Below are 19,359 nucleotides of genomic sequence, written 5' to 3'. Positions count from 1 at the left end.
CGGGGACGAGAGACAGGGCCTTCTCAGTGGTGGCACCTTCTCAGACAGGCACCATCATTGCTGGCGTTTCGGAGAAAGGTCAAGACCTGGCTTTATGAACAAGCGTTTGGTTAAACAGCGCAACCGAACATAGGAAGACGGTAAATGGAACATAGGAATGGCATAAGGATTATGAGATCGGATCTGATTTCACTGAGGCGCTATGTTTGTTTCATGTTGTCTGTTAATTGTTGTGGATCGGTGTTGTTGATCCTGTGGTTACATTTGTTGTGTTCTTAATTGCACTGACATTGTTATGATAATTTGTACCTTGTAAACCGCATTGAGTCGCCTGTTTGGGCTAAAAAATGCGGTATAGAAATGAAGCAAATAAATAAATAAATAAATTGTATTTTAACTCTTGTTGTATGTGTTTTAATAGTGTTTTATCTCTTGTTTTAATGATGTTGTTCCCTGCCTCAAGCTTCAAGGAGAGGGGGGAAATAAATATATTTTATTTTATTATTAATTATTAATAATGATGATGTTAAACAGCACTGGATCCAGGACAGAACCCTGGCTCCCCCTCCTGGTCATGGCATGCCACTTTGTCATGACATACTGTAGATCAGGGGTCCTCAAACTTTTTAAACAGAGGGCCAGAGCACAATCCCTCAAACTGTTGGAGGGCCGGATTATAATTTGAAAAAAAATCAATGAATTCCTATGCACACTGCACATATCTTATTTGTAGTACAAAAACACTTAAAAACAATATAATAATTAATATGAAGAACAATTTCAACAAATATAAAATTATTAGTATTTCAGTGGGAAGTGTGGGCCTACTTTTGGCTGATGAGATAGGATTGTTGTTGTTGTGTGTTTTCAAGTCATTTCAGACTTGGGTTGACCCTGAACGAGGGGTGGGCTTGGAGAGCCGCATCCCGCCATAGTTTGAGGACCCCTGCTGTAGATAGTATTAAATATTACTGTAAATTGGAACATAGAAGGCTGCACATGAATTGAACTGGAGGCCTATCCTTGAGGGACTATGATCATGATTTTGTTGTAGTTTCAAGCAGTAAAATTGGTGGAAATTGTCTGATTGACAACTACTTCTTGGCAAAATTTTGATTCTGAATAAAAAAGGTTATTTCTTGCAGGCCACAATTGCAGCCAGTCGACAGGCAAATTCTCCAAATACAAGCACCCCTCAGCAGACAGCCACCACACAAGCTTCAGTAAGTAACTCCTTTCTGTGATCTCCCATCTCATGTCTGTTTACTTCGAGAATGCCTTGTCTTCTGGATAGCTAAATTCATAATTGCGTTTGGCACTTTGGAGCTCAGGAAGAAGTCTCTGGTGATCATAGTGGGGTCACTTTTGGTGAAATAAAAAGGGTCCTGGGGCAGAGGGGTAAGACGGCTGGTTTGTGTTTGAGTGCTAAAGCTGGTCAGCTGGTGTAAAAGAAAGCACCATCGAAAAGGGGAAGAAGAGGCTGAAGGAAGGAAAGAGCTTCATGTGTAAAAGGAGGTTGTTTCTTCCTAGGATTTATGTCTTGTCCTGTGTTCTGAATGATACAGCTTGTTTTATAATGTTACTATGTAAAGCATAATTGGATGGTATTGTTTTCCAAATCTATTATGATTCCCCCTGGTTTTTGTGGGTGATGGTTAACCATTTTACCCTCATTCCTTCTTTTGAATTGTGCAAGGAATTAGAAACTCACCTCTGACTACTTCTGGTCTAAGAAAACCCTGAAAACATAAATCAAGTGACTTGGAAGTCATATACAAAAACAGTACTGCTAGAAAAGGTTGCATCTGTTGTTGCTTTTCCTTCTCAGTGGTTCCTGAACTTGGTTCCATGAGCATTTGCTCTGCTGGCTATGTGTAGTTGATGGTTCTTAAGAGGACTTAATAGACTGCTCTGCTGCTTTCTTAACCGTTTTCACCTTTTAATCTTTTAAATACCCATTTAAATTCCTTTTAATGTCGTGGGCATACTAATTCCACTTTAATAATATTTTGTATATTTTAAATCCATGCTGCATTTAATTTAAATTTTGTAAACTGCTTTTAGTCCCATTTCTGGGGGGAAAGGCATGATGGTGGTGGTGGTACTATTCTAACAACTTTGGAAAGTTTATCTCTAAATCATTGCTATAGATTTTTATACAGCAGGAGGAGAGGCATTCAACTGAGAGTTAGAAATGACTTTGGGGAATCTGGGCTGATTGAGACGATCATACCCATAGAATCATAGATGTCTTTCCATCTATGAATCTGTTTCTCTTCAGCTTTTCAGGTCTTTTTCCATTCCTACTCTCCTTTATTTTGCTTTACAGATTAATTTGGCCACCACATCAGCTGCACAGTTAATCAGCCGCTCACAGAGTGTGAGTTCACCTAGTGCCACCACCCTGACGCAATCGGTACTCTTGGGGAATACCACCTCACCACCTCTCAACCAGTCACAAGCTCAGATGTATCTTCGGGTAAGAGGCGTAAACACATTGCTGTCACCTATCTTGAATAAATAACTCATTTGGTCCACTTGCATTATTTCATGTACTTGGGCCAGTCTGTTATTCTGTAGACTGGCAGTCTTTATTCACATGAACTCTTGGTTGAGTTTCAGGATAGTAGTTCAATGTAGATATAATACAGGGAGAGATATACTATGTGGCATTTCTGTTTGGTTTTCCATGAATCTTAAAGATCCCATGGCACTTAATATGCATAATGCACTGGAACATAATCCCCTTCTTTTAACATGTTTGGATCATGGATCTCTCTTTTAAAACCAGTCTTGGTAACATACTCAGCTGAAATGTGATTCCCCCCTATTGGTTTAAATAATCTGATTTGTAAATACTATCACAGCCTGTAATTGACAGTGTTTAAAGGGAAAAAAGCATGTTCTAAGCTAAATGAGAAACAAGCTTCTTGCTCCTCCACATTCTTGCCCCTCCTCCGCATTCTATCTTTTAACAAACATTGAATTAGTGTATTTGTTTGACCTCAGATTTTTCATTTTTAATTTATTAATGAATGCATTCAATTGAATATGAAAAATCTGTTCCTCTATTGATCCAGAATTAGCCTGGGTCCCTCATCCTCCTCTCCCTCTTACTGTCATTCACAAATCCATTGTTATTTATTTCTCATAATTTATGCTATAGCAAGACAGGGAGATTTAGCAATTTGAGTGGATTCTGGGAGATTAGAGATTTATACCCCACCTGACTATGGAAACCTTGAGCAGCCCCTGGTGGCGCAGTGAGTTAAACCCCTGTGCCGGCAGGACTGAAGACTGACAGGTTGCAGGTTCGAATCTGGAGAGAGCATGGATGAGCTCCCTCTATCAGCTCCAGCTCCTCATGCGAGGACATGAAAGAAGCCTCCCACAAGGATGATAAAACATCAAAACATCCGGGTGTCCCCTGGGCAACGTCCTTGCAGACTACCAATTCTCTCGCACTAGAAGCGACTTGCAGTTTCTCAAGTTGCTCCTGACATGACCAAAAAAACCCCACCAAAAAACCTTGAGCAAGTCACACTTTCTTAGTCTCTCAAAATTGCGATGGTACACTCCCTCTGAAGAAAACTTGCCAAGAAAACCCTACAATAAGGTTGCCATACATCAGAAATGTCTTGAAGACACATACCAACCTTAAGTTATTGACCTTGAAAGGGGGACTGTAGTAACATGTCCATTTACAGTAAGTAACCTCTTCATTCCATCTCCTGCCAAGTGGCTGCAGTGAAGAGGACGCTGCTGAGTTGGAATGAGTGCCTGTTGGAGACTATAGGCCCCACGACACATTATAATCTATTTGCTTGTGGTTCGCTTTCTTTCCTCCTTTCTCTCCCTTCTGCTCTTCCCATCTCCATACTGTCTAAACCTCCTCCAACAGCCGCAGTTGGGGAACCTGTTGCAGGTGAACCGAACCTTGGGCCGCAATGTACCTCTTACCTCCCAGCTCATCCTGATGCCTAACGGGGCTGTGGCTGCTGTTCAGCAGGAAGTGCCACCCACTCATTCTCCTGGGGTCCACACAGACACGGACCAGGTCAGTGACACCCTCTTCCGGGGTTCCCACGACCAACCTGGCCTGCCCCAGTTTTGAGTGTGTCCTCCTAGCCCGCACTTTATGTGAGTAGAGCATTAATATTGTGCTATACTCTAGGGTTCTTGGCAGCACTCAGTCAGAAATGCTCTCATTTCTGAAGTTGACATACTGATGAGTCAGTTCTCCTTCTGTGAGTGTGTTGATTATGCCCTTGTATTCTTACACTGACACAAATGATTTACAGATGGAATATGCACTAATGTTTCTGATTCCACAAGTAGTAGCCCAAGCCACAAGAAACCAGGGCTCAAGAAGCCAGAAGTTTTTACCTTCTTTATGACAAGGGTTTTTTCCAAAAAAGAACGTGGGGCAGGGGGAGTGATTTGGTAAGACAAATCAAATGTATACATGTTGGTTGGGGTTTGCAATGGTCAAGCTCATTTCTGAGGAGCTACAGAATGGCTTATGCTGCCTCTGTATCTTTCTGAAGATTCTATGTCTTATCCTTTCCTCTTGTCCATCCCAGTTCATGGATTGCTTAGAGGTATTTCCATCCTGCTTTGCATCTTTTTCTCTCTCTCTTTATCTGTTCTCTTTCTTAACTAATGTTAATTCCACCAAAAGTCAGCCACAGGTTATCCCATAAGTAGAAGGAAAGAGTACAGGTGATAAAGATAAAATAGACCATGTGAAAATCAAGGAAAGATGGGCAGAGGAGACAGAAACGAGTAGAGTTTCAACTAAAGGAATATAGAGGTAGTGGACCCCAGAATACTTGTACCACATGTTTTAAAGGAGCATGTTCAAGGCGGATTCAAAACCCGTACTGGGGAGGCTGTGAGGGCCTTTCCTTTTCTTAAAGCTCCACCCAGAAAGTGCCATGAGATCTTTAACCTGACCCAAAATGGGGAGAAAGGAGCTGAGATGATATTTTTTTACAAAGAAAGAATTCGTTCTCTTTTTAAAAATGTTTCAATCCTCATTCCCTAATTTGCAACACTGGCCAGTATTCAGTTTTAGACACAGGGAAAAGGAAGGCAGCAACAAATTCAAAATGCCTTTGAAGCATGCTCGGTTTTATTGCTAATCAAGGCATTTGAACCTTGCTGATCGAATTTTTCCTTGATTTTAATGTTATGTATTGCATGTGTATATTGTGAACTGCTCCGAGCCTTCAGGGAGTGGCGGTATATAAAATTGATTAATAAATAAAATAAAATAAAATAAAATAGACCTGTAATTTGTGCTAATGGGTGGTCCCTCCACCTCTGTTTCCTTCCCAGGTGCAGAATTTGGCTGTCAGAAGTCAGCAGACCTCAGCAGCTAATGCCCAGCTCCAGGCTTCTGCTCCAAAGGCTGCTTTACCAGGGAATTCTCAGTCTTCAGTACTGCCACAGGCCACCCATGCTGGCCAGACCTTGACAGTGACACAAGCTTCTTCTGGCAATGTAGGGCAGTCTCTCAATCTCAGCCAAGGGGCTGCAGGAAATAATGGAATTTCTGGAGGTGTAGCTTCATCTGTGGGGAATCATACTGCCTCTGGGTTGAGTCAGTCCACCTCATCTGGCCAAGGGAGCAGCTGTCAGAGGAAAGGTACTGGCGTAGTCCAGCCTTTGCCTGTAGCCTCTGCTGCCCAGGCCGTGACTGTGAGCCAGGGAAGTCAAACAGAGGCAGAAAATGCAGCAGCAAAGAAGGCAGAAGCAGATGGTAATGGTCAGCAGACTGTGGGTATGAACCTGACCAGGACAGCAACGCCAGCCCCAAGCCAGACTTTGATCAGTTCTGGTAGGTGAAAGTAGATGCTTTCTTTACTGAAGAGCCTCCCACGACTGCTTGGTTCCTTGATCCATTTGTCAATAACCAATTTCACTGTTGTGACAGTTGTGTACTCTTGCTAAATGCCACAGGGGAGATTGGCTGTAATGCATTTTGCATAATTGCTTGTTTTTCATGGAAATTGTAGCTGGGAGGTGAGAGGCTGATTTGCAGTCTCCTTGTCTGAGGATCAGGTGCTCAGGATAGTTGAGATTGCACTGCCATGCTTTCTTTATTCAAGGCTGATGGATTATTGGAGAGACTTCTGTCCATCTAGCCCAGTGGTTCTCAACTTGTGGGTCCCCAGGTGTCCCAAAAATCCCAGCCAGTTTACCAGCTGTTAGGATTTCTGTGAGTTGAAGGCCAAAACATCTGGGGACCCACAGGTTGAGAATCACTGATCTAGCCTATAATATCTGAGGATGACTCTTCAAGATCTGAGGCAGGCATTTTATCAGCCTTCCTGTAATCTAAATTCCTTTCAGCTAATGTGATTGGACCACGAATCCTCTAACTATGTGTTCCCTCTCTGGTTGTGGTCCCCACCCATCTATGAGATAACTGCAGTTGTTTGCTTCTCTTATTTCATTGAAGTTTGCATTTCACCTTCTCTGCCAGATGATATTTTCTTGGAGGCAGAAATCTGGTTTTATTTGGTTAAGTTAAGATGGAGTCGTGGTGGTATAGTGGGTTAAACCCTTGTGCCAGCTGATCTGGTGACCTGAAGGTTGGCGGTTCGAATGGGGAGCGGGACGAGCTCCCATCTGTCAGCTCCAGCTTCCCAGAGAAACCTCCCACAGGATGGTGAAACAGCCAGATGTCCCCTGGGCAATGTCTCTGCAGATGGCCCATTCTCTCACACCAGAAGTGACTTGCAGTTCCTCAAATTGTTTCTGACATAAAAAAAAACCCTTAAGCTAGCATGAATGCTGATGCGGCTGTATATTTTGTTCTTTCTGCTTACAGCCACGTATACCCAAATCCAGCCTCACTCCTTGATCCAGCAGCAGCAGCAGATTCACCTTCAGAAGCAAGTAGTGATTCAGCAGCAAATTGCCATCCATCACCAGCAGCAGTTCCAACATCGACAGTCCCAACTCTTACACACTGCCACACACCTCCAGTTAGCCCAGCAGCAGCAGCACCAGCAAGCTCCCTCTCTGGCCCAGCAGCAGCAAGGACCAGCGCAGGGCCAGCATCAGGGCCAACCTCTTCAGGGCCAACCGCCAGCTCAGACCCTGGTTGTCCAACCCATGCTGCAGTCTCAGCCCCAGCCAGTGCAGCTCCATCAGGACAGTCTTTGCCAGGCAGCCACAAAGTCACCTGTCCCAATTCAGTCCAAGCCCCCAATTGCTCAACTAAAGGTTCCCCAACTTGGTGCTGCCAAAATGTCGGCGTCCCAGCAGCCTACACCTCACATCCCAGTCCAGGTGGTGGGCAGCCGCCAGCAGGGCTCTGCTCAGGCTCAGGCACTGGGACTTCCTCAGCTGAATGCAGCTGTGCAGGCTCCTCGGGGCTTGCCTGCTGTTGTCCAGCCGGTGTCCCAGGCTCACACAGCCTCCTCGGTGTCACAGACCTCATCTGCCTTGTTTTCTTCTTCTTCTCCACCTCCCCTACAAGAAGCACCTCCTCAACTCACTTCCGGAGTGAGTGTAGCCCAAGTCCAAGGGACAACACAGGTGAAGAGCACTGTTGCACCTCCAGTGATGGCTCAGGCACCGCCAGCAGCATACTATGTGCAGCCTGTCCAGTTACCAGTAAGTGGCATAGTTATTAAAGGAGCAGAGCTGAAATAGGGAAGGAATGAGATTGGCTTTTACATACACCTAACACATGGCCTGCTTAGCCAGTCACAGGCATGGTCAAGATTTGCCTTGTATGAACTTTTGATACTGTGCTTTTGTTACTGTTTTATTGTTTGCTTATTTATTGTTGCATTGTATTGCTGTCGTGTTTTTGTTAATGATGTACTTTGGGCTCGGCCTCTTGTAAGCCGCACCGAGTCCTGCGGGAGATGGTAGCGGGGTACAAATAAAGGCTTATTATTATTATTTAACTTTCTTTATCTAGCTATATGGCCATGTTCTAGAGACATTTTCTCCTGGCGTTTCGCCTGCATCTATGGCAAGCATGGAACTAGGAAAATGGGTTTATATATCTATGGAATGACCAGTGTGGGACAAATGCCTCTTGTCTGTTGGAGCCAAGTGTGAATGTTTCAACTGACCACCGTGATTAGCATTTGATGGCCTGGCAGTGTCTGGGGCAATCTTTTGTTGAGAGGTGATTAGATTTCCTTGTTTGTTGAAAGGCACTGCAGACTACTTCAACCAGAGAAGCCAGCCGTAACAGAGCACCTGATGAACCAACCTGGACACAGCATTTTATTTGAGAACACAGAAATGCTGGACCACTCTCACAACCACCATGTCAGACTACACAGAGAAGCCATTGAAATCCACAAGCATGTGGACAATTTCAACAAAGGAGGAAACCATGAAAATGAACAAAATCTGGCTACCAGTATTAAAAAACTCAAAAATTACAACAGCAAAACAACAGAGAGGAAACAATCAAAGACATCTAATCACCTCTCAACAAAAGATTGTCCCAGGCACTGCCAGGCCAAATGCTAATCAAGGTGGTCAGTTGAAACATTCACACCTAGCTCCAACAGACAAGAGTCCTTTGTCCCACCTTGGTCATTCCACAGATATATAAATCAATTTTCCTAGTTCCAACAGATCTCACTACCTCTGAGGATGCTTGCCATAGATGCAGGCGAAACGTCAGGAGAGAATGCCTCTAGAACATGGCCATATAGCCCAAAAAACCCCTACAACAACCCAGTCATTCCGGCCATGAAAGCCTTTGATAATACATTTCTTTATTTACTTGATATTGTGATAAATACTAAATCTACAGCAGCCATCTTAACCTGAAGTTTTTGGCAGTTGGGCTAAAGAGGAACACTTGGGAATAAAATTAGATAGGAGCTACAGAGAACACAATCTACTAAGAGGCTATTCCCACAGGAGTTCCATACTATTGCCTCCTTGCCTGTGCTTGCTAGCAATTGGATAAGTATAGGAAAGCTTCCTAATAATTTATGCTTCTTGTTAAGTAGTAGTGGTAGTTTAGTTTATGCTTTTGATCCCAGGTTTTAAGACAATTTTATTAATAGGAAAGCTTAAATACTCAGAAGAGCCTTCTAAGTCTTTTTCTTACTATTATTTTGCTTAGTGCTTTTATGTTTTTCTTCTTCTTCTTTTATTTGTTCCCAAATGCCTCTTAATATTAGTATTAGCCTAAATCTTCCTTCTCCTAAATTTTCCAACTGACTCCATTCCATTAGTACATCTTTTTCATTATATAAATCCTTTATTTTACAATACCCCAACTGTTTCAGTTTCTTTACAACCCCCCTGTTTAAGGAACTCCATTGGCTGCCGTTCATTTTCCGGTCCCAATTCAAGGTGCAGGTTCTTACCTCCAAAGCCCTGAACAGTTTAGGACCCACCTACCTGTGTGACCGCATTTCTGTGTATGAACCCACACGATCTCTTCGATCATCTGGAGAGGCCCTGCTTGCGCTCCCGCCTCCTTCGCAGGCGTGATTGGTGGTGACGAGGGAGAGGGCCTTCTTGGTGGTGGCCCCCCAACTCTGGAACTCACTTCCCAGGGACATTAGACATGCCCCAACATTGGCAGTTTTTAGGAGGAGCCTGAAAACGTGGTTGTTCCAGTGTGCCTTCCCAGAATAAGGAGATCTCTCAGCAATATGTCCCTAAATGCACTTTAATACAAACTTAGGATGTACTGTGCTCCCTCATTTCTCTCCGAAAAATCCTATCCTAGTTATATTTTACCTTGTTCATGTCAGCATATTTTCAATTTTAATCTATTACATTTGGCTCAGCCATTTTAAAAATTATGTCACTATCGATTGTTTTTTGTTTATGTGATTTATATTATTTGTATTTTATTGATTGTTTATTGATGTTGAGGAGCCCCGGTGGCGCAGTGGGTTAAAGCACTGAGCTGCTGAGCTTGTTGATCGAAAGGTCGCAGGTTCGATTCCAGGGAGCAGTGTGAGTTTCTGCTGTCAGCCCTAGCTTCTGCCAACCTAGCAGTTCGAAAACATGCAGATGTGAGTAGATGAATAGGTACCGCTCCGGCGGGAAGGTAACGGTGCTCCATGCAGTCATGCCGGCCACATGACCTTGGAGGTGTCTACGGACAATGCTGGCTCTTCGGCTTAGAAATGGAGATGAGCACCACACCCCAGAGTCAGACATGACTGGACTTAATGTCAGGGGACTACCTACCTACCTTATTGATGTTGTGTTTATTGATGTTTTGTTTGATGTACTTTGGGCTTGGCCTCATGTAAACCACACCGAGTCCCTTGAGGAGGTGGTAGCGGGGTACAAATAAAGATGATGATGATGATTATTATTATTATCCTCTTTGTTCCTCAGACTCCCTATTGGGGCTTCTTTTGAAAAAAAAAACAGCATCCATTTTTCCCATTTTTCTCAAAATATTAAAGCTATTTTCCATGGAACTATTGTTTTTCCTATCACCTCTTTTAGTTTTTGTGTGAAAATTACATATTCACCTTGACCTTTGTTTACTTCATTTTCTATTCTTATCCATTTCTCTTGATTTTCTTCTAATTCCAAAATTGCCTTCAATTGAAATGCTTCATAATATTCTTGTAATTTTGGTATACAAGAATATTATGTATGGGGGATACTCGGTGCTTTTTTATGTTGGACTTGGAATTGACTGTGGGCTTCAAATGCCCTAGTTTATCACAGTCTTCAAACAGCTGCAGTACTATTCTGAGGAATGTATTGATGTTAGCACTGTTACTACTATAGTATTATTATTAATGTTCACACTCTTCATTCCTCTTTGGCAAGTATATTAATCTAGATAGGATCTTTTGCTTCCACCTTTTCCCAACTTTTTCCATTTCTAAGTAAACTCTAGAAACAGCTTATTCTTCCCTTCATTTGGAGTCTGTCCTTTCAAACTGGCTCCTTTCTCTCCACACAGAGTAAGCCACAGACCTTGGCAGTCAAGCGCAAAGCAGAATCAGAAGAGGAAAGGGAGGAGTCTAGTGCCCCACCACCTCTCCTGGCTGCCAAATCTCCTGTGGCAGAGAGTCCTAAAACCACTGAAGATAAGGGTGGCCCTGGAAATGAAGGGAACAGGGGTGAGTTTTTCTGGTTCTCTTTACTATAGTTACATTAGTGTGCCTTCTGACAGATTCAGGATATGATGCATAATGAACATAGATAACACACAGTGGGATGTGGTTGATCGCATATAACTTAAACATGCGGTACAAGCAAAACTTTTGAATCACAGGTAGGGGAAACAGAAGAACGCCCTGCCTCAGGGGAGCATGTTTGCTCCATCAATGTTCAACATTTACACAAATGATATCATATGTGCGAATTCACAGGTGACTACTCAGGAAACTATGGTTACAGGTAAGCAACCTATAAATCAGTCACTGCCAGAAGGGACAGAGAGTTTAATCTATGTTGATGATCGTGCCATTATCACTCAAGCAGTGAACTTTGAGATGGTTGAACAGAAGCTCTAGGTGCCCTCACTACCTATTACAGAGAAAAACCAGCTGATCCCTAATCCATCCAAAACACAGACATGTGCTTTTTACCTTAAGAACAGGCAAGCATCTGGAGCTCTGAGGATTACCTGGGAAGGAATCCCACTGGAGCATTGCAGCGCACCCAGATACCTGGATTGTGCTCTGACCTACAAGAAGCACTGCCTGGATATCAAGCAAAAAGTGGGCGCTAAAAACCATATCATACGAAAGTTGACTGGCACAACCTGGGATCACAACCAGACACAGTGAAGACATCTGCCCTTGCTTTGCTACTCTGCTGCTGATATGCATGCCCAGTGTGGAACACATCTCACCACGCTAAAACAGTAGACGTGGCTCTTAATGAGACATGCCGCGTTATCACAGGGTGTCTGCGCCCTACACCACTGGAGAAATTACACTGTTTAGCCGGCATTGCACCACCTGACATCCGCCGGGAAGTAGCAACCAATAGTGAAAGGACAGGGCGGTGACATCTGTGGCCCACTCCCTGTTTGGGTATCAGCCAGCATGTCAATGACTTAAAGCAAGAAATAGTTTTCTAAGATTTACAGAGACACTCGCTGGAACACCTCAGCAAGCGAGAGTCCAAAAGTGGCAGTCTCAAACCCAGAAGCTCAATCAATGGCTGATACCAAATGAGAGACTTCCTCCTGGGCACACAGAAAACTGGCGACTTGGAAGGCGCTGAACAGACTGCGCTCTGCCACCACGAGATGCAGAGCCAACCTTAAGAAATGGGGCCACAAAGTGGAATCCGCGACATGCGAGAGTGGAGAAGAGCAAACTGCAGACCACCTGCTGCAATGCAACCTGAGCCTTGCCACATGCACAATGGAGGACCTTCTTGCAACAACACCAGAGGCACTTCAAGTGGCCAGATACTGGTCAAAGGACATTTAATAGAATACCAAGCCTGCAAACTTTGTGTTTTGTTTGTTTGTTTGTTAAAAAAATGAAATACAACTGTCTGGTTTGCTCCTGACACGATAAATAAAATAAATACGGGTAGGGGTTGGACCAGGCCTTGCTTCATGGATAGCTTTCTACCTTCCATGTCTAATACTTGCACTGTTTCGTGTATGTCTGGTACATGGGGCCCCAGGGCTTGAAGCTTACATCAGCAACATCTGTCTTGCCACAGTTGGTTCCAGCAGCTATATTATGGTCTCAATCCTATTGCTCGTCCCAAGTAGAGTAGATTCATTAAATCTGTCAGAACCTGACTACTAAACGTTTATGTAAGTCCCATTGAATAATTGTGCCTAACCTAGCTGGGATAAGCAGTGGAATATTGGTGCATATTCCCTTTCTAACCCATATGAATCCACTTATGTCCTTAATACAATGCATCTTTTCTATTTAAGCATACATATGGAAATATACAAACCACATCACTAAATTTGACATTCAGATGGATTGGGATAGTTAATACTATTTCTGTTCTTTCAGAGAAATCAGAATCTTTTCCCAGTGCTACTACAAATGCATCCCCAAGTGATCCCACCTCTGTCACTTCTACAGCTGCTCCTGTGCCCACCTTGGCCATGTTGTCCCGTCAGATGGGAGACTCCAAACCTCCGCAAGCCATTGTCAAGCCTCAGATCCTTACACATATTATAGAAGGCTTTGTCATTCAGGAAGGGGCAGAACCATTCCCGGTAAGAAGCATGAAACCTGGAGTGCCCTGGGCAGAAGCTATTCCTTTCTTCCCCCAACTGTCTTCCTCTTCTTTTTGTTTTCCATGCATGAGTAGTTTGTTAACTTACCTTGTATTTGTTGAAGACAGGGTAAAATTGCCTGTCCCTGTAGCCTTACCTACAAGTGTACTGAGTCGCCCAGAATGAACACTTTGGAGAATATCATGTGTTGATGCAAGTTTTCTTTCCATCTCTCTTTAGGTGGGTTGCTCTCAACTGATAAAAGATTTTGAAAAGCCTCTTCAAGGTGGAGCTCCTACTAGGCAGACCGAGAACCAGTCTAGCAACTCTCCAGGAGGGGAAAGTGTAACAGCAGGTACCGTATATACTCAAGTATAAGCCGACCCGAATATAAGCCGAGGCCCCCGGTGGCGCTGTGGGTTAAAGCACTGAGCTGCTGAGCTTGTTGATCGAAAGATCGCAGGTTCGATTCCGGGGAGCAGCATGAGCTTCCGCTGTCAGCCCTAGCTTCTGCCAACCTAGGAGTTCGAAAACATGCAAATGTGAGTAAACGAATAGGTACCGCTCCGACAGGAAGGTAACGGCGCTCCATGCAGTCATGCCGGCCACATGACCTTGGAGGTGTCTACGGACAACGCTGGCTCTTCGGCTTAGAAATGGAGATGAGCACCACATCCCAGAGTCAGACATGACTGGACTTAATGTCAGGGGACTACCTTTACCTTTTTATCTAATTTTACCCCAAAAAACTGGGAAAACGTGTTGACTCAAGTATAAGTCGAGGGTGGGAAATGCAGCAGGTACTGGCCACTTTCAAAATGAAAATAGATACCAATGAAATTACATTAATTGAAGTATCAGTAGGTCCAATGTTTTTGAATATTTACATAAAACTGTAATTTAAGGTAACTGTCCAAGTCTGATGAAACCATTATTTTCATCTTCTTCAATGTAAATGTGCTTATGCATCCTTGCAATAATAATAAAGAGAAAAAGATAATAAATGTAATAATTTATTAATAAAAATACATTATTACATTTATTATTATTGATTAAAATAATATAAATGTAGTAATAAGAGTTATAATAGAATAAAATAATAAATGTAAATAATAAATGTAATAACAATAATAAAGTAAAATAATAAATGTAATAATACTAATAGAGTAAAATTATAAATGTATTACAAATAATAATAATAACAGAGTAAAATAATAAATAACCTTGACTCGAGTATAAGCCGAGGGGGACTTTTTCAGCCTAAAAAAAGAGCTGAAAAACTAGGCTTATACTCGAGTATATACAGTAAGTGTTTACTGTTGACCTTAGTAGTTAAAAGAGAGAGTCTCAATTTCGAGTGAGCTATTTCTGTGTTAGTAACTGTTGGACCTTTTTAGTTCTCTGTCCATATTTTCGTCCATGATGGTCACCAAGTGCCAATTCTAAGTGTTTTTGATTTATTTACACTTTCTTGAAGGTATGTTTGAATTAAATGAGCAGAGGGAATTTAATCTCCCTCACTTGGAGGCATTAGGTTCTGACACATTAATGGTAGGCATAAGGTGGTCCATGGGTTCCAGGCAGCTGTCCCAAACGATTCTGTGAAACCTACTTTTCCCTCTAAAATCAGGGGCATACTTCGTCTGCTGCGTATAAGTCTAGAAATGTCAAAAATTGACCCCAAAAATCTGGGTTGACTTATCCAGGTGCTGTGTGTAAGTACCGTAACCTTAACTTTTACCTTTTTGGTAAAAGGAATCATTCCCTTCTCTTGGGCATAGAGGGGTGAGAGGCAAGAGCATAGTGCATCCTAGAAGAACCTAAAAGGAGTAGCCTCCTCTCTTCGCTCTGGCATTGTTTCTGGCTTTTTAGTGCTGGCTGAGAAAATGGTGGCTAGGAGTGGCTGGCCAGAAGAGACAATGCCGGCACTTTTCTCTCTCTGTGGGATGGCCCTCAACTTAACAACAGGTCATGTCCTCCAAAACTGCCCTTGTTTAAAACTTTGGGTTCATTGCATCTTTATTTTCTGTACTGTGGCACCACTTCTGGCCTTTTTGAAGGAGAAAATGCTACTTCCCCTCAAAGTAGTGCTGAGAGAACAGAGAGGCAAAAAAAGCTAATGGGATTTTGGCCTGCATCAATATGAGTATAGTGTCTAGAACTAGGGAAGTCATGCTACCCCTCTATTCTGCTTTGGTTGGACCACACCTGGAATATTTTGTCCAATTCTGGGCACCACAATTGAAGAGAGATATTGACAAGCTGGAATGTGTCCAAAGGAGGGCAACTAAAATAATCAAGGGTCTGGAGAACAAGCCCTATGAGGAGCGGCTTAAGGAGCTGGGCATGTTTAGCCTGAAGAAGAGAAGGATGAGAGGAGACATGACAGCCATGTATAAATATGTGAGAGGAAGTCACAGGGATGAGGGAGCGAACTTGTTTTCTGCTTCCCTGGAGACTAGGACGCGGAACAATGGCTTCAAACTACAAGAGAGGAGATTCCATCTGAACATGAGGAAGAACTTCCTGACTGTGAGAGCTGTTCAGCAGTGGAACTCTGCCCCGGAGTGTGGTGGAGGCTCCTTCTTTGAAAGCTTTTAAACAGAGGCTGGATGTCAGTGGTGTCATCTGTCAGTGGTGATTTGAATGCAATATTCCTGCTTCTTGGCAGAATGGGGTTGGACTGGATGGCCCATGAGGTCTCTTCCAACTTTATGATTCTAAGGGTGGTGGTGGTTCTTTTAAGTTTTCTCAAGACACACAAATACTTTCTCCGCTCTACTCAAGAGAAGGGCATAGTTCTTTTTCTTTTATAAGAGCTAATATTGTACCTTGACCTTTATATTAAAAAAGGGAACCTTCTCCATCTCTTAGTTGCATGGCAAAAGGCATTTTCAATGCTTTGATGGGAAAATGTGGTGGCCAGGAGTAGATTTCCTCCCATGGTGGCATTAGTGATTTTCTCTTTCTGTGGGATGACTCTCAATGTCTCCATGGATTATATCTAAATCCATCATTTTGGCTCCAAAACATATCATCGTTTTATATATATGAGGTCAAGATACATACAAATATATGGTAATTTTAGGCCAGGGTGGAAGTGGATCAGAAATTGAGGTGACCTTTGGTCCCTTCTGGTGTTTGAAAAAAGGCCCCTTGGGCCTAAATATAGAAGTAGGAGCTTTTAGAATTGGCTCCAATTAGCCAGTTACATTTATTGATGCTCCTAGTGATAAGAACGTTAGTTTCAAAGCCAAAGAAAAAGGGAGAGATGACAGGTGCAGGTTGGTGAGTGTGTGGCCTTCTAAAGTTTGAGATGGTGTGGTGCAGCTCCCTGCCTCCTACAAGTGTCAAGCCCTGATCTATTTTTTTTTCAAACTCCACAAGATGGATAAATGAAAGGACAGACACATACTCATATATTCAGAGACAAAGGGAAGACATATTAATACAGATGTTTTCATTTCCTTTGCTGGAGGCTTTGATATTCTACATCAGTTGCTGATAAATCTTTCAACAGGGGATTATACTGACTCTCAAACATAAAATCATAGGCTTGCATTCTGCTGTAGTTAGTTGGAAAAGTTATTTTTCTTGACTGTCCATATCTCTGCTTCTCTCCCATTTTCTCAGAACAAGACAAGAAAGCGAACCTGCTGAAATGTGAATTCTGTGGAAAATATGGCCCGGCCAATCAGTTCCGTGGTTCTAAGAGATTTTGTTCTGTAACATGTGCCAAGAGGTAACAATAACATCATTTCCTATTTGAGGCAGCATGTTTCATATAGTCACTGATCTTTAACTTCCAATTTAGTGTTTTTGATTTGATCATGGAGGCACACCTAAATCTATATATATAAATTTGTTAGGGGCATCCAACGAGGAAACAAAACTCAAAACCCCCCCAACGAAACTGTACCAAAATTGCCATGCCCATAACACAACCCACAAGGTACAAACATATCTACTCAAAATGAAAAACAACACAACAACACACTCACAAAACGGCAAAACAAAAAAACTCAAAAAACCCCAACGAAACTTAACCAAAATTGCCATGCCCATAACACAACCCACAAGGTACAAACATATCTACTCAAAATGAAAAACAACACAACACACTCACAAAACGGCAAAACAACAAAACTCAAAAAAACCAACGAAACTTAACCAAAATTGCCATGCCCATAACACAACCCACAAGGTACAAACATATCTACTCAAAATGAAAAACAACACAACAACACACTCACAAAACGGCAAAACAACAAAACTCAAAAAACCCCAACGAAACTTAACCAAAATTGCCATGCCCATAACACAACCCACAAGGTACAAACATATCTACTCAAAATGAAAAACAACACAACACACTCACAAAACGGCAAAACAACAAAACTCAAAAAAACCAACGAAACTTAACCAAAATTGCCATGCCCATAACACAACCCACAAGGTACAAACATATCTACTCAAAATGAAAAACAACACAACAACACACTCACAAAACGGCAAAACAACAAAACTCAAAAAACCCCAACGAAACTTAACCAAAATTGCCATGCCCATAACACAATCCACAAGGTACAAACATATCTACTCAAAATGAAAAACAACACAACAACACACTCACAAAACGGCAAAACAACAAAACTCAAAAAAACCCAACGAAACTTAACCAAAATTGCCATGCCCATAACACAACCCACAAGGTACAAACATATCTACTCAAAATGAAAAACAACACAACAACACACTCACAAAATGGCAAATCAACAAAACTCACAAACCCCCCAACGAAACTTAACCAAAATTTCCATGCCCATAACACAACCCATAAGGTACAAACATATCTACTCAAAATGAAAAACAACACAACAACACACTCACAAAACGGCAAAACAACTGAGCATGCGCATTGGTGCCCAGCTGCAAGTTCCCTGGCGCGCGCACACAGTTCCCTCTGCGGAAGCCATGCCCACTCCAAGCCCCGCCGCGCCGCTTCCTGCACACACACCCCCCCGCCGCACGCACACACACAACCCCACGCTCCATCACTCCCCCCACCGCCACACACACACACGCGCAACCCCACTCCCCCCCGCTGCCGCACACACACACGCAACCCCACGCTCCATCACTCCCCCCGCTGCCGCACACACACACACAACCTCACGCTCCATCACTCGCCTGCCCCAATCTTACCTCCTTTTACTTCACGCCACCTCCAAACCCCACCGCACCCCTTCCCGCCCTGTCAAAATCCAGGAAAGACAGGAAGGAAGGAAAGAAGGAAGAAAGAGAAAGGGAGATAAAGAAAAGGGGGAAGGAAGAAAAGTTAGAGAAAGAAGGAAGAAGAAAAGGAAAGAAAAGGAAAGATGGAAGGAAAGAAAAGAGAGACAGCAGAAGAGAAAGAAAAAGGGGGAAGGAAGGAAAGAGGTAGAGAAGGAAGAAATGAGAGACAGAGGGAGGGAAAAAAAAGGGGGAAGGAAGGAAGGAGAGAAGGAAAGAAAAAAGGGAATGAAAGAAGGAAAGAGGGAGTGAAGGAAGGGGGAAGATGTAGAGAAAGAGGGAGGGAAGGAAAGAAGGAAAGAGAGAAGGAAGAAAAGAGACCAGAAGAGAAAGAAAAAGGGGGAAGGAAGGAAGGAGAGAAGGAAAGAAAAAAGGGAATGAAGGAAGGAAAGAGGGAATGAAGGAAGGGGGAATATGTAGAGAAAGAGGGAGGGAAGGAAAGAAGGAAAGAGAGAAGGAAGGAAAGAGGCCAGAAGAGAAAGAAAAAGGGGGAAGGAAGGAGATAGAGAAGGAAGAGGAGAAGGAAAGATGGGAGGGAAGGAAGGAAGGAGGGAAAGAAGGAGAGAAAGAGGGAAGGTTGGTCACAGCAATGCGTGGCGGGTAAAGGTTGTTATTTCTATGATTATTATGATGCTATTATTCCTCTGAGACCCTTTTAGGGGGAATGGGAGAGGTGTCAGGTCCCGGAGGCAATGCATTGCATTATTGTTATTGTTATGATGGTGGTGAAATAAAAGGAAATAAAAAGCGAAAGAAGGAAGCAAACAGGGAGGGAAGAAAGGCAAAGGAAGAAAGGGGGAGGGAATGAAGGAAAGAGAGAAGGATGAAACCAAGTAGTGAAAGAAGGAAAGAAAGAAAGAGGTAGAGAAGGAAGAAAGGAGAGAAAG

The 19,359-nt window shown here is 42.9% G+C and overlaps 1 protein-coding gene across 3 annotated transcripts in view; it reads left to right on the top strand.

Moving 5' to 3' along the window:
* Nucleotides 1-19,359, top strand: part of PHC1 (polyhomeotic homolog 1) — a 44,180-nt gene that overhangs the window by 19,597 nt on the left and 5,224 nt on the right. Inside the window, exons 4-12 of one of the 3 annotated variants that reach the window (XM_067464076.1) lie at nt 1,146-1,223; nt 2,330-2,479; nt 3,902-4,057; nt 5,341-5,842; nt 6,839-7,629; nt 10,937-11,096; nt 13,044-13,180; nt 13,421-13,535; nt 16,814-16,922. In XM_067464076.1, the coding sequence (XP_067320177.1) occupies nt 1,146-1,223; nt 2,330-2,479; nt 3,902-4,057; nt 5,341-5,842; nt 6,839-7,629; nt 10,937-11,096; nt 13,044-13,180; nt 13,421-13,535; nt 16,814-16,922 (2,198 nt within the window). Of the gene's footprint in view, nt 1-1,145; nt 1,224-2,329; nt 2,480-3,901; nt 4,058-5,340; nt 5,843-6,838; nt 7,630-10,936; nt 11,097-12,971; nt 13,181-13,420; nt 13,536-16,813; nt 16,923-19,359 lie in introns of all 3 variants that reach the window. The other 2 variants (XM_060763460.2, XM_067464077.1) reach the window with 2 other exon arrangements.

Source organism: Anolis sagrei, chromosome 2 (assembly GCF_037176765.1).
Source record: "Anolis sagrei isolate rAnoSag1 chromosome 2, rAnoSag1.mat, whole genome shotgun sequence".
Lineage (NCBI taxonomy): Eukaryota > Metazoa > Chordata > Lepidosauria > Squamata > Dactyloidae > Anolis > Anolis sagrei.
Note: the sequence above shows the minus strand (reverse complement) of the source record. Positions and strands in the feature narration are given on the sequence as shown.